Genomic DNA, 24309 nt, shown 5'->3' with positions numbered 1-24309 from the left:
GTAAATGTATGTGAAAAATATTTTGCTTGAGCCAGTGTGTCATATGATTTGAAGAAGCATGAAGTATTGATGTAGTACTTTTGATACTGGACACAACTAGTGTATAGATAAGTTATGATCAGTTTTGATAACCTCACCCATAATGGCACAAAATTATTTAAGGTATGAATTAAACTGGTATACCAGTATGTCTGTTTATATTAATTCTATACTTGCTGCCATTCCATTATAAAAAGATAACTGTTTTGTATACTTTTGTTAGTATATGATGAAAACTGCAGCTATCATGAGGAATGTCTGATATCTTGCTTTTTGATTCAATCTGAATACTTTAAATTTTAATTTGTTTCTTATTTTAGATAGTGTGTGATGTCCCCATAGTTGTTTGATTCGTTTATGGATAGAATGGCTGAGGAGGTAAATGCGAGAGTGTAAGAGAGAGGGGCAAGTATGCAGTCTTTAGTGTATGAGAGGGCCTTGGAAGAGACTGAGTTTAAGAGTATGTATGAAAAGAGGAAGTTGTGAGTGAATATAAATAAAAGCAAGATTATTAGGTTGAGCAGAAGTGAAGGACAGGTTAGTTAGGATGTGAGTTTGAATGGAGAAAAGTTTGAGGAAGTGAAGTGTTTTAGATTCCTGGGAGTGGACATGGCATTGAATGGATCCATGGAAGCAGGAGTGGGTCATTGTGTGTGTGAGTGGACTAAGGTTCTGGGAGCGCTGAAGAATGTATGGAAACATTGATCATTATCTGGGAGGGCAAAAATGGGTAAGTTTGAAAGTGTAGTAGTCCCAGCAATATTATATAGCTGTGAGGCATGGGCTATGAATAAGGCTGTGAAGAGCAGGATGTATGTGTTCTGATCAAAATGTTTGAAGTCATAATGTTGTGTGAGGTGATTTTGATTGAATATGTAATGAAAGGGGAAAAAAGAGGTATGATAATGAAAAGTGTGTGGTTAAGAGAGCTGAGAAAGGTATGCTGAAATGGTTTAGACAAATGAGGAAAGGTTGGCAAAGAGGATCTATATGTTAGAAGTGGAGGGAAGAAAGAGAACAGGGAGACCCAACTGGAGATGAAAGGATGGAGTGAGAAAGATTTTGAGCAATGGCGCCAGAAGGATGAAAGGCATGTACAGGACTCGGTGAACTGGAACGATGTCAGTGGTCTGAACCAGGGATATGAAGTGTCCAGGATAAACAATGTAAAGATCTGTGGAACCTGATCGTAGATAGGGAACTGTGCTTTGTGTATTACAAATGACAGTTAGAGAATTGATATGAGTGAATGTAGCCTTTCTTTGTCTGATCTTGGCACTACCTTGCTAAGATGGGAAATGGCAATCAAGAATGAAAAAAAAAATATTCTTAATTCTAAGCTTTTCAGGCATACAGTACTAAATAGAAGAATGACATTGAATTGCAAGACTTAGTAAAGTTAAGGAGTATGTTAGAGAGATGAAAGTGTTGAGCAAATGAGGATGTGATGACAGTAATATCTGAGGGGAAATCATTTTGACATGATAGTGTTCAGTTATATGAGGCAGGTTAATGGATATTGCATTCCCTGATCATAACATGAAGAGGTTTATTATGAAAACAGTCAACCTGTATATTTGTTAGACTGAACTATCATTTATGCTCAGTCACTGCACCACAGCTCACAATAAAAATTACACTGCTTGCTATATGCACACAATTAGTTTTACACTGCTTGCTTATATGCTCACAATAAGAATTACACTGCTTGCTATATGCTCACAATAAGAATTACACTGCTTGTTATATGCTCACAATAAGAATAGCACTGCTTGTTATATGCTCACAATAAGAATTATACTGCTTGCTATATCCTCACAAAAAGAATTACACTGTTTGGATTGCATTATCTTTATCTATTCCATTAAAATTTTAAATCTTGAATTTCTCATACACAGGAGTGTGCAGTTGCGGAGGAAGCATTCCTCACTCTTACCTCTTCGGCGAAGTAGAATTGCTTCAGAGAGTGCTGCTACAGATCCCACAGCTCAAAAATCACAGGATGCTCACGCTCTTCGAAGAGCCTTTAGGAACAATCCATATAATAAGGTATGCGAGTTGTCATTATTCAAGAAGCAGTGGAGATGAAAAAAGTTAATATTATATTAACAAAAAAGGAAAGTTGATATTAGATTAACAAATATAAAAAAGAAATAATATTAGATCAACAAAAATCATTCAGTTTTTAAAACATAGCAGCATTGAAAGATAAAACATTAAAGAAGTTGAATGAATAATACACAGCTTTGATTAACAACTTTGTAACTAATTGTCGTCATATTGAGATCAAATAGGTGTTGTGAAATCTGTAAAGAAGAATTTTCGTATTTTGCTGTATGTATTGTGTTGCATGAAGATTTATTTCGAGTCTGTACTGGTAGTCCAGTCTTTATGAATGAGTAAGAGGTCTAGGGAGTTAGGAATTCATAATGGTAACTTCTGTCATTTTCAAGTAACTGTCATAAGTATTCGTAAAACATTTGTGTTGGGCCTCATGATACCCACACTGTGCAGTCCAATCATTTATCACCGCCACCAATGTAGTTCCCCTTCTTGGTTTTCTCCCTTAGTTGGGCAAAATCAATTTTTCCTAGGAGTTACCAGGTGCTGAGTAGAAAAAAAAATTGTTATCTACATTTTCCCATTCATTTTGTCAATTTAAGTTCATTCACTCTTTCTTCATATGGTAATTGCCTTCACTGGCATTGTTTTCAATCCCTGACTTGCTCCTTTTCCAGTGTACTAATACTTCTTCTGTTGTGGGGAGACCAGGCTTGCATTCCATGTTCTGTGAGTACTAATTCAACTCCTTTTCAGCCCAAGGAAGATATCCTTATCCATATATATATAAATACACATTGTGTAAATACACAATTAGAAAGGTCAGTCAGAATGGCTTGAATACTATGGCTAATTCATGTGTTCATATACCTTACTCTCAACACTAGTGTCCTCGTGCAGCAGTAATACATGATTTTGTTTATTCTCATCATTTAGCACCGAAAAAGGCCAAAATAATACCCATAGAATAGATATGGAGAATTACAGAAAGAAGCTGTATCAGTACAGTTAGTTAGTCATATGAGGTGATATGTATTATGTAAAACTAATCAGTATCAACTCTGTTTGTAAGAAGCATTTATTGATAGAAGGTGTACTTATTGGAATTTCATGCATATGCAGGTTATGCTCAAGGAAAAGAACAGCCTAGCTTTTGTTCATTTTGTAAAAGCATATCATAAAGGTGAGTATAGAAGTACTTTGGAAAATCTTAGACGTTGGTGTGTATGGAAGACTATTCTTTTCTATTGACGGTTTTCATAATGGAATTGTAGCTTGTGCAAAATTAAAGACTAATTTGGGCAAGTGGTTTAAAATGATAGTGGGATTACATCAAGGTTCTGTCATGTCCCTGTGGTAGTGTCTTTTATGGATGAGGCTGTATATTAAATGAAAGTGAGATAGAATGCAGTAGCATGGAAACTATCATATTTATTTTAGGCAGATAATCATTTTGTCAACCGAGTCAAATATGGATTTCAGCGTGATAGAAGCATTTTGATGTGTGCTGGAGGAAGACAATGACAACAGATAGAAGGAGTAAGGATCTGCTGTTTGTAAGGCATGAAAAGTCTGTGTAATAACATCTTGTGTTGGGGAAGAAGGTGAAAGAGTTTATTTTTTCAGTGATATTTGTTAAGGATAGCAGTGGGAAGTTAAGGGGAGTGCAGTTCCGGAAGGAGACAAAAGAATGCTTAGGGAATCCTGATAAATTGATAGAATGTTTTTTAATTAGAATTGTTGTGGAGAATACATGAAGAAAATATAAAATTAACCTTTTTATACAAGACTGGAATGGAGTCCTACGCTTATGGCTTCCTTCCCACTCTGACTCCAGTCGTATATTTCACAGAACATCCTTCTTTACCTACCCAGCATTGTCATTTATTGTTTTTTGTATGAATATGTTATAGGATGTCTACAATTCTTTTGGCAGAAGATAAATGGGTTACACTAGAATCCAGCATAACAGAAACTGACATCAGAGAGATGATTTTCATTTTGTTATTTATGCACCATCAACATTACCCTTCCACAAAGTGTACAGGTGATGAAAGTATTAGCTGTGTAGATATCACATCTGCTGCATATGATTAATTTACTTTTGGTGTTACTCCTTACTGTTAGCATTGATATGTTTTATTGGTTGGATGGTTCAAGGTGAAAAAATCTTGCTGGCATCAATATATTCTATTGGTTGGATGGGTCAAGGTATAAAAAAATCTTGCTGGCATTGATATATTTCATTGGTTGGATGGTTCAAGGAGAAAAAATCTTGCTGTCATTGATATATTTCATTGGTTGGATGGTTGAAGGGAAAAAAAAAAGATCTTGCTGGCATTGATATATTTTATTGGTTGGATGGTTCAAGGTAAAACAAATATTGCTGGCATTGATTTATTTTATTGGTTGGATAGTTCAAAGTAAAACAAATCTTACTGGCATTGATATATTTTATTGGTTGGATGGTTCAAAGTAAAAGAAATCTTGGCCATCTCATCCCCTACAGACTGCATACTTGCCCCTCTTTCCAAAACTCTTGCATTTACCTCCCTAACCACCCCATCCTTAAACAAATTAAACAACATAGGGACATCACACATCCCTACTGCAGACCAACCTTCACTGGGAACCAATCACTCTCCTCTCTTCCTGTTCGTACACATGCCTTGCATCCCTCGTAAAATCTTTTCATTGTTTCTGGCAGCTTACTTCCCAAACCATATACTCTGAAGACCTTCCACAAAGCATCTCTATCAACCCCATCATATGCCTTCTCCAGATCCATAAATGACATAAAATCCATCTGTTTTCTAAATATTTCTGACACAGTCTTCAAAGCAAACATCTGATCCACACACTCTTCAAAGCAAACAACTGATCCACACACTCTTCGAAGCAAACACCTGATCCACACATCCTCTACCACTTCTGAAACCACACTGCTCTTCCCCAATCTGATGCTCTGTACATGCCTTCACCCTCTCAATCAATACCCTCCCATATAATTTCCCAGGAATACTCAACAAACTTATACCTCTGTAATTTGAACACCACACTAATTCATGAAATACCCTTATTGTTTTTCACTTTTTACCTTCACCTTGCCAATGCCATTCCATTTTTTCTTTTCAAAGTTGATTATAACACTTCCATGTCCATGCACCTTTGTCATATTGAAGTAAAATTTTTGAATGTTACACGACTGATGTGAATATTGGATTTTGTGTTTTGTTTTGTGTGAAGTGCTTCTGAAAGAATGTCCACATACTTTTTTCACAGAATACATCTTTCATACATCTAAATTCTTTCATGTAGTAATGCCATAGTGTTGTGGAAGACTAAAGCCCCCACATTTCAGCACCATGGTCATAATTTGTAGAAAATGAAGTTCTTGCTGTTTTTAAAAGCAACATTTTTGCATTTTTGCCATGGCAACCCAGTTGTTGTTTCCCTCTATGTGGAGGGAAACAGTCTCCATTATATATGTTCTTTCTGCAAACCGTCAAAGTTTTGCACCTTTTCTTCAGAATAGGACAGGCTAACTTGAAACATGGTAGCATGCACATTGGTTTAATGCAGCAAGACGATTGTATGGGGACAAAGGTTAAACTTGTGTATTTTCGGACGGTGTTGGGCATCAGCTCAGATGATACTCTACATACAATTGCTTTCTCACAAGCACCATACAATGCATTTGAAAAATTTGTGATTTGAACCATATCTGCTATTCTGTATGGGTCAGATAGGTCACTATATGGACAGTTTTTACACTCCATAGCATTCTTCTGCTGGCAGTCTTGAAATTTGGCACAAAAATGTCTTTTACTTACCACACACTATGCATGTATATGTTGGCTCTTCTTTAAGGGTGAAAGGTTACCCAAAATTTTATTTTTTTGGCATTATTTTATGCTTAGGCCAGTGCTAATGAAATGTACCACTTTAAGCTCACTTTAATGACCATGGATTGCTCTTTTTGGTCATTCATTAGTTTTATGTCCGCCACAATTGATGATACTTGCTAACTCTATATCTTGTGATTGTTCTGATGAATGTTGACACAAAGATATTCAAGATCTTTATTGAGAGAGAGACATACGTCATTAGCTCAGGAAAGATGACCATTCTTTTGTTTAGTATTGTACATAAGAGCTCCTCAGACAATGAAATATTATGATGATGTCAAATCCATGAAGGAAAAACTTAGTCTCCTCAGAACTGGGGAAAAACTGTTGGTCGTATGTAAAACAAATATATGACAATGTTCGGCTATTTATTGATTTGTAGGAGAAAATTATCAATGATGGAATCTGCTGCTGTAGCTTTCGTAAATAGGCTAAGTTCCTAAACTCATCCTTGTTCAAGATTCGTTGATATCTTCAAGAACCACTTTTTACTATTTCAGGGTATACATCAACTTAGTAAAGTGAACGCTGAAAAGCACATAAAAAGCTAGTATTTGTCAGCTCTGATTTTCTTTTCAGAAGATTTCATGTAAATAGAATGTTCGCATCACTGAAGACACAAAATTTATAAAAATTCCCGTTAACTCAGTATTTCAGTGATTCTGCAGGATTTTTAAGATAGGTCAAGAAGGTGAAAAGGTGTTGGGGTAAAATGGGTGGCTGATTATATGATAGAAAGGATGGGAAGAGCTAGAGTTGAATGAGGAAAGAGTGGAGTTGTCGGGTTGAACTGGAGGCAGAAGGGAAGATTTTGAAATGGACTACCTTTTCATACTCTCTTGGTCAACAGCTTCATAGCCTCATTGTAGTTGAGACTAAAGGTCATCTCTTAAATCATATATACCTATAAGATTCATCTTTCTTTCTTTCTTTCAAACTGTTCGCCATTTCCCGCATTAGCGAGGTAGCGTTAAGAACAGAGGACTGGGCCTTTGAGGGAATACCCTCACCTGGCCCAATTCTCTGTTCCTTCTTTTGGAAAAAAAAAAAAAAAAAAAAAAAAAAGTATATAATCTGATTATTCTGTTCACAGAGAAAAAGATAAATGTGTCAAAAAATTTCCTTTAAATTATCAGTTATTAGGACTTCGAGTTCTCTCGCTCAGTTGAATGATTTGTGGTAGAAGTGTAACAGCTCAAAGATGGACAGAATAACTCCTTTTAGATAGCCTCATGTGGGGAAAATTGCACTTATGGTTCCTATGTTTTTATTCTTGTGGAATTGGAAAAATAATGAACCAGTTAATTCTCACAAGTAGTGAAAAGCAGAGATCATAAAAGGAATACAGCAGTTTTTCAAGTCTTCTAATGGGTTGCCCTCGAACCAAATCCATTTCACAAGAATAAGACATGATCTGGATAACCAATCAGCCAAAAATTGTGGCACTAACTTATTGGGATATGCAAGGAACATGGGGTATTTTCTCTGACATCAAGTGCAGAACATAAATGAAATGAGAAATGACACTGAATGCAGGCTGGAACAAACAGTTGTGTTTTCCAAAAGAAAGGGTTAGTTATCCTTCTATCAGATAAGTAGAATTAAAAGGACAGACCAAAAACCTCTTAACTGGATCAATGTTGGGACTTCAAAAGGAGGCCAAGGTATCTGGTCATATGGTCATATTTGATTAGTGAAATATGCTTCCATCCTGATGGATCTTATATTCAGATGCATCTAGATAGAACAGAGGAAAGCAACAATAGACAGGTACACAGGAAAAAGTAGTGATGGCTTAATCATGAGCCCAGAGCTTGACGGAGGGTTCTGGTGGACCTAAAGATCCCAGGATCATGCATTGATATAATAGATGATGGGTGTTACTTTTATCTGTCTAGACAGATTAAGGGAACAAACAATGAGGACTTGATGTAAATATTTTGCATATAAACAGCAGATTTTCTTCTTAAAACATTTCCCTGAGGAATTCAGAGCTTTTTTAAACTGGCAACATTACCAGTTTAGAATTGGTGTGTATTTCTATTACTCTCCATATGATTTTCATAAAAAAATTGGCTGAAATGCATAATCTATAATATTGTACGAAATTTTTAATCAAATTTTGGTAAAAATTTTATGTAATATTCCTTAGTGGCATCTCGTCCATTATTTTCCTGTTGCTAATTTATTCTCTATGTTAGCTGAGACAGCATGGGCAACTGAAGCCCTAATTGAGGCCATCTCATTAAAGCTTATGTACATGTGTATATATGTATATGTCTGTGTGTGTATATATATGTATATGTTGAGATGCATAGGTATGTATATGTGCATGTGAGGATGTGTATGTATATGTGTATGTGGGTGGGTGGTGCATTCTTTTGTCTGTTTCATTGCGCTACCTCGCTAACGTGGGAGACAGCGACAAAGTATAATAATAATAATAATGATAATAATGATGATGATAATAATAATGATAATAATAATGATGATAATAATAATGATAATAATAATAATAATGATAATAATAATGATGATAATAATAATGATAATAATAATGATGATAATAATAATGATAATAATAATAATAATGATAATAATAATTGGTTCTCAGTGAATGTAGGTTTGCAGCAGGGGTGTGTGATGTCTCCATGGTTGTTTAATTTGTTTATGGATGGGGTTGTTAGGGAGGTAAATGCAAGAGTTTTTGAAAGAGGGGCAAGTATGCAGTCTGTTGTGGATGAGAGCTTGGGAAGTGAGTCAGTTGTTGTTCACTGGTGATACAGCGCTGGTGGCTGATTCGTGTGAGAAACTGCAGAAGCTGGTGACTGATTCATGTGAGAAACTGCAGAAGCTGGTGACTGAGTTTGGTAAAGTGTGTGAAAGAAGAAAGCTGAGAGTAGATGTGAATAAGAGTAGGGTTGAGGGTCAGGTCAATTGGGAGATAAGTTTGATTGGAGAAAAACTGGAGGAAGTGAAGTGTTTTAGATATCTGTGGGTGAATTTGGCAGTGGATGGAACCATGGAAGCAGAAGTGAATCATAGGGTGGGGGAGGGGGCGAAAGTTCTGGGAGCGTTGAAGAATGTGTGGAAGTCGAGAACATTATCTCGGGAAGCAAAAATGGGTATGTTTGAAGGAATAGTGGTTCCAACAATGTTATATGGTTGCGAGGCTTGGGCTATAGATAGAGTTGTGAGGAGGAGGGTGGATGTGTTGGAAATGAGATGTTTGAGGACAATATGTGGTGTGAGGTGGTTTGATCGAGTAAGTAATAATAGGGTAAGAGAGATGTGTGGTAATAAAAAGAGTGTGGTTGAGAGAGCAGAAGAGGGTGTTTTGAAATGGTTTGGTCTCATGGAAAGAATGAGTGAGGAAAGATTGACCAAGAGGATATATGTGTCAGAGGTGGAGGGAACAAGGAGAAGTGGGAGACCAAATTGGAGGTGGAAAGATGGAGTGAAAAAGATTTTGAGTGATCGGGGCTTGAACATGCAGGAGGGTGAGAGGTGTGCAAGGACTAGAGTGAATTGGAACAATGTGGTATACCGGGGCTGATGTGCTGTCAGTGGATTGAACCAGGGCATGTGAAGCATCCGGGGTTAACCATGGAAAGTTTTGTGGGGCCTGGATGTGGAAAGGAAGCTGTGGTTTCAGTGCATTATTACTTGACAGCTAGAGACTGAGTGTGAACGAATGTGGCCTTTGTTGTCTTTTCCTAGTGCTACCTCGCGCACATGAGGGGGAGGGGGTTGATATTTCATGTGTGGTGGGGTGGTGATGGGAATGAATAAAGGCAGACAGTATGAATTATGTACATGTGTATATATGTATATGTCTGTGTGCATATATATGTATACATTGTGATATATAGGTATGTATATTGGCGTGTGTGGACATGTATGTATATACATGTGTATGTGGGTGGGTTGGGCCATTCTTTCGTCTGTTTCCTTGTGCTACCTCGCTAATGCTGGAGACAGCAACAAAGGAAAATAAATAAATGAATAAATAAATGATAATGATAATAATAAATAATAATAAATAATAATAATAATAATAATAATAATGATAATAATAATAATAATGATAATAATGATAATAATAATAATAATAATAATAATGATAATCATAATAATAATAATATGAATATATTGGGAGGAAAGTTTGAACGGAGAAAAACTGGAGGAAGTGAAGTGTTTTAGATATCTGGGAGTGGACTTGGCAGCGGATGGAACCATGGAAGCTGAAGTGAGTCATAGGGTGGGGGAGGGGGCGAAAGTTCTGGGAGCGTTGAAAAATGTGTGGAAGGTGAGAACATTATCTCGGAAAGCAAAAATGGGTATGTTTGAAGGAATAGTGGTTCCAACAATGTTATATGGTTGCGAGGCGTGGGCTACAGATAGAGTTGTGCGGAGGAGGGTGGATGTGTTAGAAATGAGATGTTTGAGGACAATATGTGGTGTGAGGTGGTTTGATCGAGTCAGTAATGAAAGGGTAAGAGAGATGTATGGTAATAAAAAGAGTGTGGTTGAGAGAGCAGAATAGGGTGTTTTGAAATGGTTTGGTCACGGAGAGAATGAGTGAGGAAAGATTGACAGAGAGGATATATGTGTCAGAGGTGGAGGGAACAAGGAGAAGTGGGCGACCAAATTGGAGGTGGAATTCCAGGTGGAGTGAAAAAGATTTTGAGTGATCGGAGCCTAAACATACAGGAGGGTGAAAGGTGTTCAAAGAATAGAGTGAATTGGAACGATGTGGTATACTGGGGTCGATGTGTTGTCAGTGGATTGAACCAGGGCATGTGAAGCATCTGGGGTAAACCATGGAAAGTTTTGGGGCCTGGATGTGGAAAGGGAGCTGTGGTTTCAGTGCATTATACAGGACAGGTAGGGACTGAGTGTGAACGAGTGTGACCTTTGTTGTCTTTTCCGAGCACTACCTTGCGTGCATGCGGGGGGAGGGGGTTGTCTTCATGTGTGGCACGGTGGCGATGGGAATGAATAAAGGCAGCAAGTATGAATTTTGTGCATGTGTATATATGTATATGTCTGTGTATGTATATATATGTATACATTGAAATGTATAGGTATGTATATATGTGTGTGTGGGTGTATATGTATATGCATGTGTATGTGGGTGGGTTGGGCCATTCTTTCGTCTGTTTCCTTGTGCTACCTCGCTAAAGTGGGAGACAGCAACAAAGTATAATAAATGAATAAACAAATATATATTTATTTATTATTTATATATCTATATGATTTTATTATTATTATACTTAACCACTGTTTCCCTAACCAAAGCCAGGTACCCATTTTATTGACCATCCCCTGAGGGGTGGATGAACAGCTGAATTGACTGTGGACCAATTACTGCAACAAAGATTCAAACCTATAAGCTTGAGCCTTTTACACCATGGAGTTTCACATAATGAAAAATCATTCTCGATGAAAGAACATTGTATCGAGACTAGAGTAAAATAGGTTTTATGATCCTTAGAGGAAGTGGTAGAAAGCATGACTTTAAAAATGAAAAGGTAGCAAGGTTGTGAATGTATAACATTACTGTATTTTGAAAACTATAAGGTTTTATGACCCATAGGAGAAGTGACACAAAGTACAGCGTTATAGCTAAGAAAGTGGCTGTGAAAATATAACATTTGCATTTTTTTGAAAAGTAGGCAGGAAGTTTGTAGAAAAAGCAGTTAAGTAATCAGCAAAACTTATTAGAATAAATTCTTATATAATACAGCATAGCATATTGTAGAGAATAGCCTTGTTGATATAGGCTCTTTGAATATGAATGTTCGCTTAATATTAATAGAAGTACAAAATGATACTGAAGCAGACGTATAACTGTAGAAAAAGGCCAGTGACAGTACATCACACTGACCTCCCTATGATCAGCATATCTTTATATCTTTAACCTGTTTAATACACATGACTCCAACAGACTCATCAGTTGCATCAACATGTTCAAGACAGACGGGCTCTTCGCTGGGCACTTAATCGATCAAGTGATGATGCTGATCTCAACAGGTAGATGTTCATGCAAAGGTGTATGTGAGTGTAAATGAAAGAGGGATGAACACTGGGAAAAGTTTAATGTGAGGGAAGGGTTTGTGTTTCTGAACCCAGATGTCAAGCGAAAAAACTCTGAAGTGCAACAATTCATTATGAGAGCATGAATGGTGATATTAGATTTAATGTTACACAGCTGAATTAATCACTTCAAAGTTGTATCACAACTCTCTTATGACTCTTCAGTGGTTGATAACTACAAATGCTGTCAGCAGTGTGATCTGCTACATACCACTAGTTAATGATGTTGTCTCACCTCAAGCCCTTCGTCAGTCACTGATGGTAGTTTCTCTTGTCCCAGTGTATGCTTTCAGAACCATTAACTGATCCAGACAGTACTTAGCAAGTTGCAGCATCACATGATTACTGTGTGGCCAGTGGGCAAATCAAGGGTGGGCCGTTTTGATAACTGTTTCTTTTCCTACACTTGAAAGCTTTGTTACTCTCTACCTACTCATGTCTTTCTAAATAACTATGACCTGTCTTTTTGTAAAAGACAGAGGTTTTTCACTTCCTCTAGAATTTGTAAATGCTTTTTCCATGTCTCTTCTTTTTCTCTTTCGGTAACATCTTTATATTTCATTTAAGGTCTGGCCTTAACATGGACTTATTTCCATACCTGGAGCCTCCAATATAGTATAAATTATTAAGTTATTGAAGTAATAGTCTGTTTTACAAAGTTTGTGTGGATTTGCAAAATGGGACTGTTTAGTACCACAGAAGAAGAGCTACAGAGTGAAATTTGTCCCATGAACACTTGGCTTTACTTTGCTATTTTTAAAAGCTCTGTTGATTGCATAGTATCCTCCACCATAATGATCACTGACTATGCATAAAATGATCTCACACATCCAAGTACAGCTACACTGTGGCTAACTTTTGACTTGCTCGCAATGACTCAACTTCATCTTAAGTGATGCTGCCCATGAATGACTTTACATGTGTACCTGTATGTCTTGCCGCCAAAATTGAGACTAATATTACAGTAAAGTTATCATATACTGTACAAAAACTTAATACTTGTAGTTCCTTTCCTCACAGTAAAATGTCATAAATACGTTATACGATACATTTCAAAAGTAAGAATTACCAAGTATTTATCTTGATGGAGAAATTTTCAGGAGTTACCACAGCCTTAAATGTTATGCAGCCAAAAATGATTCATATTTAGTAATTGATTTTAAGAACATCCTTCTCAAAGGCTCAGGCTGGGGTGTCTGAACTTGTTCGGATGTAAACAGGATAAGGAGAAAGGACAGACAGGTTTGAGGAAAGGAACATGGATGTTCTAGCTCAGAGTGAAACAAAGCTCAAGGTTAATGGGGAAGAATGATTTGGAAATGTGTTAGGGGTAAAGTGAAGGTAAGAACTAAGGAAGTGGCAGCACTTACGCTGAATGAGGAGCCATGAAAATGTGTGAAGCGGTATAAGGAAGTGCACTTCAGACTGATGTTGGTAAAAATGAAAGCGAGTTATAAGAGGTGAGCAATTATTTGTGGTCATGTACTCGGCCTCAAAAAAGGTGGATGAAGAGAAGCCAGTGTATCGGTAACAGCTGAAAGAGTGTGTGAGCAGTTTTGATGCAAAACATTGGATGTTGGTGATAGGTGATTTGAAGGTGAAAGTGAGTAATGTGGCAGTTGAGAGTATAACTAGAGGCATGGGGTATTCAATGATATGGATGGAAATGATCAACAACTTGAAGAAATATGTGCTGAAAAAAGATTGGTGATTTGGACTACTACACCTCTTTTAAAAAGGTACAGATGGTAAGCAGACTTTATTGGATTGCGTACTAATTGACAAGTGAGAAAAAAAAAAAGACAGTTGGACTTGAATGTCCTGAGAGGGGCAGCTGGTGGGATGTCTAATCATTATCTGGTAGAGATAAGGTGAAAGATTGAATAGTGTTTAAGAAACAAAGAAATGATGTGAGTGAAAAGAATGGTGAAAGTAGGCAGGCTTGGAGAAGGGGCTTGTGTGAAGAGATACCAAGAGAGATTGAGTGTAGAATGACGAGAGGTGAGAGTGGTTGGCAGTTGAATTTCTTAAAACAGATTGACAATGTTGTTGGATGATAGTTAGGAAAATCATTTACATAGACCAAGAATAGCACTGAGCACCAGACCAGGCCTTGCATCATGCCATGTGTTGTTTCTCGTCAGTGAAAAAGTCCACCCTTATTCCTGCCTGTAACTCCACTTTCTTTATAAGCCTTTGTTGGAGAACTGTGTCAAAGGCTTTCTGGAATTCCAAGGACATCCAGCCTTACCATCCCTTCCTTTAATCTAGGATGGAGTTCACTTGTTATAAAAGTGTAGAAAACTGGTTACGGATGACTTTCTTTCTTTGAAACCGTGTTGTCTCGCAGAACGGAACAACAGACTGCCTGTCTTGGTCGATGCCACCAGACGCTAGTGAATGATTGCACTATACAACTTACTAGTCATTATTCATATATACATATGCACTTTTTTCTGGACAAGGAGACACCCCAGATGGCATAGAAAAATGATAAATGGGTACCACAAACCTGGAAAGGGTATAGGGTACAGTGGAGTTGCAGTAATTCATAAAATTCAGATTTGCATTTACAAATATATAGGTACCTTTAATTACGAAATTTTGCGGCCAGAGTTTCACAATTTGTGGCAAAACATTATCAACTGCAGTGTATAAACCCATTGGTTAACATACTAGGGAGGACTCTCGCAACATTTTCATTCTAGGATTTACATTTTTCTATTTTCCATAACCAAATTTGAAGAAATTTGTATATGAAAATCTAGTAATGAAAAAAAAAAAAGGGCTTGGTAATGATGATGGGTTATAAGAACCTGGATATCATGGAGAAAATGTTTGATAAATGCTCTCATGAAAAATATGATCATAACTGGAGGGAAAGGGGAATGACTAATGTACCAATGATTGCATCTACAGATTCATTCATTGCACTCCAGTTGCATCAAGCAAACTGAAGTATCATTTTTGTTTCCTTTATTGTGTTCATCTAATGTATTTGTTGATGTATTATGTTTGATGGTTACTGTTCATTTAAGCAGTTTTGAAAGAGTTTATGCATATTTTTGGACTTTAGAACAGTTTATGAAAATTTTTGGACTTCATCACCTAACTAATTACTTCCATTTGAATAAATTAAACTAGACTTTGTGATTTTATATTTCATGGAGGTTTCTGATACCGAAGCCATGAAACATTGTGACTCCTCTGTATTAAGACAACCCTTACCTATTCACATGAATTTTGAGTGTATTTTGAACATGGTGTTTGTAGTTAATGGCCACTGAAGTTGTTATTAAGGGCTGCATTGCAGCTGCAGTATTATCATCAGTACTAAGATTAACTTTAGCATAGATGTAAATATTAATGTGGTTTTTTTTTTTCTATACCAGCAATATTCAGTCCTTGATGGGTAACCAATCAGTCATCTGGATGTGGGATAGGTATCTGATGGCCCAGAGCCAACATTCACCAGCCAAACCTTTACAAAGAGTGACGGAAAATTGAGTTCCTTGTTATGGACGTGGATTACAAACATGTCAGTGATAAGGCATTAAAAAACATGAAAGTAATTAGAGAGTGGGGCAGTATGAGGTTGAACAGGAGTGAAAGGCTGCTAGAGAAAACATATTCGAGGAAATATTCATGGAAAATTCTTATACTGCAAATTGAATGATTCACTTGATTTAAATGAGTAGGTAAATGGATCTTTCATTTACAAAAGGAATGAATGTAACAATGCACGGTGAGGAAAAAACAGTGTAAAGAGGAACATTATATAAATGCATATTTGTACAGAGAAAAGGATAAAGATAGAGTGCAAGGATGTAAGGGGAAGTGTACATGTTTGATGAATAGAATATAAAATAACCATATTACAGAGTGCAAGGATGTAAGGGATAGAGCACATGTTTGTTGAATAGAATATTTAGAATAGCTATATTATATTAATATCTGCTGAAATGATTTATAATTATATGGATGATATGATCTGTTATATACACAGTGCCAGAATTCTTAAGAACAAATGCAAATAAAAGATCATTAATTTTCGTGTGCAACATAAATTCAATACATAGTGAGGTTTTGGATAAACAGGTACTCCGTGCGGCGTACACCTCACAATCTGTGATGACATCTTTCTTCCTTAATTCCGATCTACAGGATGGGTCAGGCAGGTAACAAAAATCAAAGCTCAACACTGAGGTAACAAAATGTGGGACCACAATGTGAACCATCCTCATAGACTGGACCTACATAAAGTGGATACCCAAGGAATGAAACCAAACAGCACTGAATAATTTCTACTCACTGAAATCCTCTACTGAAAAGATTCACTGATTGAAAGTGGAAACTTGATCGCCACGCACATTAACCCAGATTGGTGTCCAAGGAATGCATGGAATTCGACTTGTTCTTCATTTTGGATCACCCACCCTCTAATATGACCAGAGACAATTCACAGATGTGAGGTTACCATCATTATTATGATTTGTGCATTGTACGTTGATGGTAATTTCATGAGTGATAGTAAAACTGCACATGAATGATGTAGTTAGCTTAGATCACTGTGCTTTTCTCACCAATTGCTTCATGGGTGTGACTGCACATACATCAGATTTATTTATAGTGTAGACAAGTTGCTGAAACCTAAGCCTTTAGAATGTATAGTTTGTTAGATTAGCTCCAAAGAATTCTACCTTGTTTTATCTATTATAATACCCTAATTTTGTCAGATAATATAGTTTTCTCCTATATTTAGTTACATATATAGGTGTTACTGGATTCTGCCTGCATGTCATTATGCCGCTTGTGAGAGAAGTCACCTTTACGGAGGCAGAATCATTATCAGTGGATGAAAAGTAATACAGTCCCATTACTGAACTTCTTAACTTAAAGGAGCCCATTATCTCCCTACTACAGATTGTAGCACAGCCTTGAAGCTGCAGGGGCCTTGTTAGTTACTAGAATAATTATATACATATTTTTTCATATGTATTTGCCATTTCCCACATTAGCAAGGTAGCATTAAGAACAGAAGACTGAGCCTTAGAGGGAACATCCTCACTTGGGCCCCTTCTCTGTACCTTCTTTTGGAAAATTAAAGATGACAGGGGAGGATTTCGAGCCCCCTGCTTCCATCCCTTTTAGTCGCCTTTTACAACATGCAGGGAATACGTGGGAAGTATTCTTTCTCCCCTATCCCATTAACCCCTCAATTTAATGAATTTTGGATTTGATAGACCGGGCAAATAATAATACATTGAATAACAATAATTTAGAAAATATTTAAAAAAATTTCAAGTGCTGCACCATGCAAATTTCATATAACTTGTTTTTGGTATTGTGAGGTATAACTACTTTTTTTTCTGTCTCAGTCTGCCTCAGGCTACTGTGCAGTCAGGCTGTTTGCAGAGAATTGTGACTATTGAATTTGTTTGCAATTCTTACAGTTCAAAATGGCATCAAGTGATAGAGGAATTAAAAGAAAGCATGTGAACTGTTTATTGTACGACAGTATATTGTATTAAAAAATGGCCGCAGGTTACATTTTGGATTTAACGGACTTTTGGGATTGATGGACACCCCTCCCCCATCTAGTCCATTTAACAGAGGGTTTACTGTATATGTCCATGGGGATGATGTAACCAGATGCCACCTGCATGAGGTTATACCACAAGTGAAAAGTCAGCTTTGGTGAGGCAGTATCATTGGAAGTTCAGTCTAATCAAAGAGCTTCTAACCCCAAAGGAGTCTACGTTTCCCTCTGGACTGTAGGGTCCTTTAGAAAGGCCTTGAGTAACACCAAGACTCTTTCCTAGAGGCTTGTTCCACGGTAATTATAGATGAAAATAGATATCCCTGTGGATTGGAGATTTTTTCATACTTATTCGCCATTTCCCGCATTAGCGAGGTAGCATTAAGAACAGAGGATTTGAGCCTTAGAGGAAATTTCCTCACATGGTTCCCTTCTCTGTTCCTTCTTTTGGAGATGGGGAGAAATAATCTCTTCTCTCTCTCTCATTTTCTAATTATCACAGAAGGCGACTGAGAGGGAAGGGAGTGGGGGGGCTTGAAATCCTCCTCTTGTAATTCATCTTATAAAAGTTGAGACAGAAGAGGGAGCCAACCAAGGAATGAAGCTCATGTTCTTTGGAGGCTTAGGCTGGTGTGCCTGAATGTGTGTCAATGTAACCAAGATGAGAAGAAGGGAGAGATATAAACTACGCTTAAGGCAAGGAACCTGGATGTTTTACCTCCGAGTGCAACAAAGCTCAAGGGTAAGGGGGAAGGATGGTTTGGGAATATCTTTAAGGTAAAGTCAAGATCAATTGAGTGGGAAAGAAGTAAGGAAGGGATAGCACTTCTGCTGAAACAGGATTTGTGGGAGCGCATGAAAAAGTGTAAGGAGGTAAGCCCCAGACTGATGTAGGTAAAAATAAAAGTGGTTTTCGAGAAGTGGGTAATTACAAATGCTTATGTACCTGGCCACTAGAGGACTAACAGTGAGAGGTAAGCATTTTGAAGGAACTGAGTGTATGTGTAATAGTTTTGATATGAGACCTGATTATCAATGATAAGTGATTTGAAAGCTAAAGTATAACTGGGGTCATGGGGTATTTAGTGAAGAGAATAAAAGTGGTGAAAAGCTTGCATAGATGTGTGCAAAGAAGGAACTGGTGACAGAGAATACCTAGTTTAGAAAAGGGACATTTATTCATTTATATATAATTACCTCATATAATTACCACTTTCCATAAAAGAGTCCTGAGACTAGGGCTTCTGTATCTCAAACTTCATTACTTCTGATAGTAAGGAAATGGAAATTCATTTGGAGTGAGTTGTTTTAACAAGGCTGTATTCTTGGGGATACAGACTCAACAAATGAGGCTTTAAATGCACTGTGTAACCTCGAGCAGGTGGAGTCCCATAACACCAACAATGGGACATAATAAGTATATGTGGAGTAGGAAACATGGTTTCCAGGCATTACTGGATTTTATACGGATTGATAAACAAGCAAAAGTGAAACTCTTTGGTGTGAATGTGCTGAGAGGGGCAGCTGAAGGGATATTTGATCATTACCTGGTGGAAGCAAGGCTGAAGATTTGAAGATTACCAAGAAGAAAATGATATGGATGAGAGAAAGGTGGTAAGAATCGGTGAGCATGGAAAACAGGCTTGTGTGAAGAGATTCCAGGAGAGATGAAGTGTAGAATGGCAAAAGGTGACAGTAAATGAAGCTGGGGGAGTGGGTTAGGACTGAGAGGTTATTAGGTGCTGGTATGTGTGAGAGAAGTGTGTGGCTTGCAGAAGATGAGAAATGGGCGTGAGAGACAGAATAGTGACTGGCAGGATTAGTAATTGTACAATGATTATACAAAGTGATTAGTAAATGTACAATGTAATAATGGCAAGAGTTCAAGAGGAAGGTGCAGGATCTGAAAACAAAAAGGCAAATGAAAGTTAGGGTGAGTAAATATAAACAAACATAAGGGAAAAAGGAAAACTTTTTTGAAAGGAGGTTATGATAGTCTGAGAATAACACAAGAACAAAAGGAAACATTGAAGAAAGGGAGAAATGGGGAGGTGGTAATAGGCGGGGATGAGGTAAAGGCATAAACTGGAGGTATTGAAAGCCTTGAATGAAATGAAATATGGCAAGATGGCTAGAGTGGATGGCTCTGCATCTGTATTTCTTAAGAAAAGGGGGTGACTGTATTGTTAATTAGTCAGTGAGGATTTGCACTATGTGTATGGATCATAGTGAGAATTGGCAGTTTATGTTTTGTGCCATCTTACAAAGGGAACTGGTAAGTTGTATGGCAGAGTAGGGGTTTAGTGGGTGATGGCATTCACAGAGCATCAGCGTGGGTAGGAACAATATGGTTTCAGGAATCATAGAGGATGGGTTTGGTGTTTCCTTTGAAGAATTTGGGTGAGAATGGATATGGAGAAAGCATATGACAGGGTTGATAGAGATGCTTTGTAGATGTTATTAATATATGGTGTGGGAAGAAAGCTATTAGAGGAAGTGAGGATATTTTCATCAAGAGCGTAAGGGTTGTGTGTGAACAGGGAAAGAGGAGGGTGAATGGCTCCAGGTGAAGGTGGGTCTGTGATGCCATCGAAGTTGTTAATCTATTTATGGATGAGGTGGTGAGACAAATGTATAGTATAGCGCCACTGATGAACAAAGTGTATGCTCAAATTACAAAGGTATAAAGTTTGATTAGTGTAACCGTTATGTAGTTTTAGCGAGTGGTGACCAAAAGGTAGAGGATGTGTGTATTGGGGTTTGTTTCAAAAAGTTTTTGTAAGTAATACTTAGAGGAACAGAAGGACTTATATGTGGCACATATGTATCTGGAGAAAGTTTATGATAGGGTTAAGAGAGATGAAGGTGTAGCAATAATACGGTATTGTAAGAAAGCTACTAGAGGCCTTGTGGTAACAAGAGGAGGTTGAGAGAGATGAAGAAGGTGTGCTGAAATGGTTTGGACATGAGAGAATGGGTGAGGAGAGGATGACAAAGATGAAATATTTGTCACAAGTAAAGGGAACATGCAGAATGGGGAGATCAAATTACAGGTGAAAGGATGGATTGAAAAGAGACTTTGAGCACTCTGGGGCAGAACATGCAGGAGGGTGATAGACATGCATAGGAGAGTGAATTGGAGATGCAGTTTGCAGGGTTCAGTCCAGTGACATGTTATTGGGCTAAACCAGGCATGTGAAACATCCAGGGGAAACCATAAAGAGGTCTTTGGAACCTGGTCATGGATAAGGGGTTGTGGTTTTGATGCATTACATGGGACAGCTAGAGAATGGATGAGAGAACAAGGCCTTTTCTTTGTTCCAGGTGCTACCTTACTGATGCAGGAAAAGGCAAACAAGTGGGAAAGAAAAAATGGAGTGAGGAAGATTTTAACCGATTGGAGCTTGAACTTACAGGAGGGTGAGAGGCGTTCAAGGAATATAGTTGAATTGGAATGGTGTGGTATACCAGTGTCAACATGCTGTCAATGAACTGAACCTTACTGATGCAGGAAAAGGCAAACAAGTGGGAAAGAAAAAATGGAGTGAGGAAGATTTTAACCGATTGGAGCTTGAACTTACAGGAGGGTGAGAGGCGTTCAAGGAATATAGTTGAATTGGAATGGTGTGGTATACCAGTGTCAACATGCTGTCAATGAACTGAACCAAGGCTTGTGAAATGTCTGGGGTAAACCATGGAAAGGTCTGTGGGGCCTGGATGTGGATAGGGAGCTGTAGTTTAGGTACATTACACATAACAACTAGAGACTGAGTGTAAATGAATGTGGCCTTTTTTGTCTTTTTTCCTGGTGCTACCTCGCTGAAGCAGGGGGTAGCGATGCTGTCTCCTGTGGGTGGGTTAGTGTTAGGAATGGATGAAGGCAAGCAAGTATACCACATCATTTCCAATTCCCTCTATTCCATGCACGCCTTTCACCCTCCTGTTTGTTCAGGCACCGATCGCTCAAATTCTTTTTCACTCCACCCTGGCAATTTGTTGGAGTAAACTGCTCAGTTTATATAGAATTACAGTACAGCTATTTCTACATAATTTCTGAAAAGTGAACTATGTTATTCTTTAATATTTACAAAATGTTGAAGGGAAAATGTTGGAGGAAGAGCTGGTGTAACTAGAATTTGACTTTTACATAAGATAGCCAAAAAGTATCATGCCAATATAGGCCTTGTAGTAAAATAATCAGTTGACTTTGTTTTCCTTTGTTTGTCACGTTATGTACAGCTGTGAGAGGGTTAGACTTCCAAGTTGAGTAGATATACTTGCAAGCTTTCAGTTAATGTTAGTTAGTGGCCTTAGCTTGAGAAATTTTGATTATGTGTTTTGAATGATTAATTTTCAGCATCAGCATAATTAGTCTTAGATATGGAAATTTTGAGTAATCAAAATAGTGTTGTGATGCAAAACAGTACTTGATGGGAAATTAATGCCTAAGAGGAAAAAATATATATAGCTTTTTGAAGAAGTGTAAATAGTGTAGTCATTAGTGGAAAGTCTGCATGAAGGAAACAAAAGAAATTATTTTCAAAGATTTAACAGAAAGAATGAATTTTTAAAGATGTGAACTCATATCAAGCCCCAAAACCAACCTATGTATTCATCTATACCTCTGATACCCATTTCCTTTGGGGAATCCCACCAAGGGGGTGGCCACAGCAAAACGTTCCCACTCATCTGTGTCCTTACATACCCCACAAGTACCATTCCACGCATTCTTCCATCATTTCTCTCCCTCCAGTACTCTTCCACTATTTCCCCAGGTCACAAGCGGTCCTCCTCTCACACCATTGCCTATTAATCATACTGTCATATAATCTCCATGTAAGCTTCCTGTCCAAATACCCAATCCACCTAAAAGTATTATGTTTCATCCACCCTGCCACTCTACAATTCTTTCCCTGTGCGTTCCTTGCCATGCTAAATCTCTCATACAACTTCTCTGTTACTTTCTTCATTCTGTCTAGTCATACCACATGCTCCTCTCAAATGACTCATTTCCACAGCCTGGATATTTTTGACCTCTACAACTCATTCTCTGACTCATCCCATCCTTGCCCCAGACTATGCATTTGGTTAACGCTTTCATTTAGGTGTCACAAGTGAGGCAGTAATCTTCTGCTGTCTGTATTTTCATTCAGTAGCAACATTCAAGATGCCATGGCAGAGCTGCAAGATAATATTGCTTGAAATTGCCTTGTTTCTTTTAGCATGGGAGTGTCTTACAATTAGGTGAAATGTTATTCTTTATTTCTTTTTCTTTTTTTAGAATATGCATCTAAGTCTGCACTAGTGTAAGAGTGAACATTGGTCAAATGCACTTTGAACATTGGTCTAATGCACCTTGTTGCACAAGAGTAAAACCATCCTTTTAGCCATACTTGTTCAGAGAAACCTGCTTATGTATAATCACATTTCTTATAACCCTTGTGTCAGACACTATGAATGACTTTATCAACCCATGTGCTTCCCTTATCTCAGACACTGTGAATGATTTATTAACCTGAGTGTTTCCCTTATCTCAGACACTATGAATGATTTATTAACCTGTGTGTTTCCCTTATCTCGGACACTATGAATGATTTATTAACCTGTGTGTTTTCCTTATCTCGGACACTATGAATGACTTTATTAACCTGTGTGTTTCCCTTATCTCGGACACCATGAATGACTTTATTAACCTGTGTGTTTCCCTTATCTCGGACACTATGAATGACTTTATTAACCTGTGTGTTTCCCTTATCTCGGACACTATGAATGACTTTATTAACCTGTGTATTTCCATTATCTCAGACACTATGAACGACTTTATTAACCTGTGTGAATCCCTTATCTTGAACATTATGAATGACTTTATTATCCTGTGTTTCCCTTATCTCGGACACTATGAATGACTTTTATTAACCTGTGTGTGTATCAATCTCTTAAAGGTGAAGTAGGATGGATGCCTTATGTTACTGGCCTTTTAAACATACCTCATCTTTTAAATACACTTGTTACTTTCACCCCAGAGATGTTCCATTCTGTCCTTGTTACCTAATGTTGCAAACAAATTCATAACATTCTGCTGTAAATGATATATCATATTAACTACACTTTATAGTATGAATCCCTTTAACATAATTTAAAGTTCAAATTCCTCTTCCACACTTCACAGAATGAATCCCTTTTCCCACACACAACAGTATGAATCCCTTGTCCTTACTATAGACTACGAATCCCCTTTTCCACCCTTGACAGTATGAATCCCTTTTCCACATTTGATGGTATGAATCCCTTGTCCACACTTAACGATATGAATCCCTTGTAAGTCTAATTACCTGGTTTTTCTCTCATTCCTTCCATTTTTTTTTAGTTCGGTTATTACTTAAACTGAAACATTCCCATAACTTGTTAGTTTTAGTTTAGCCACAGTTTCTGTTTTCATTATTTACAGTGTTGTCAGCCATGATTTACCTCATTATGATATGTTGAACCATTTGAAGTAATAAGTTTTATAAAGGGGGTAATTAATTTCCTCTATTATCTCTGGATGCAACATGCTTTCAAATAGCACCGTAGTTTTTGAATTTCTTCCATCTCTGTGAGTAGGTACCAGTTTGTACTCAGTCACTGCTGTATGCATGACTTGCTATCTTTGTCACCTAGGCT

The 24309-nt window shown here is 37.5% G+C and overlaps 1 protein-coding gene across 1 annotated transcript in view; it reads left to right on the top strand.

The window, feature by feature from the left end:
- Window positions 1–24309, top strand: part of LOC139762887 (probable Na(+)/H(+) antiporter nhx-9) — a 94462-nt gene that overhangs the window by 41752 nt on the left and 28401 nt on the right. The window contains 1 exon segment of the mRNA XM_071688120.1: window positions 1938–2088. Within this exon segment, the coding sequence (XP_071544221.1) occupies window positions 1938–2088 (151 nt within the window).

Source organism: Panulirus ornatus, chromosome 45 (genome assembly GCF_036320965.1).
Source record: "Panulirus ornatus isolate Po-2019 chromosome 45, ASM3632096v1, whole genome shotgun sequence".
NCBI classification, from domain to species: Eukaryota; Metazoa; Arthropoda; class Malacostraca; order Decapoda; family Palinuridae; genus Panulirus; species Panulirus ornatus.
This window is presented reverse-complemented; position numbering and strand designations above follow the sequence as displayed.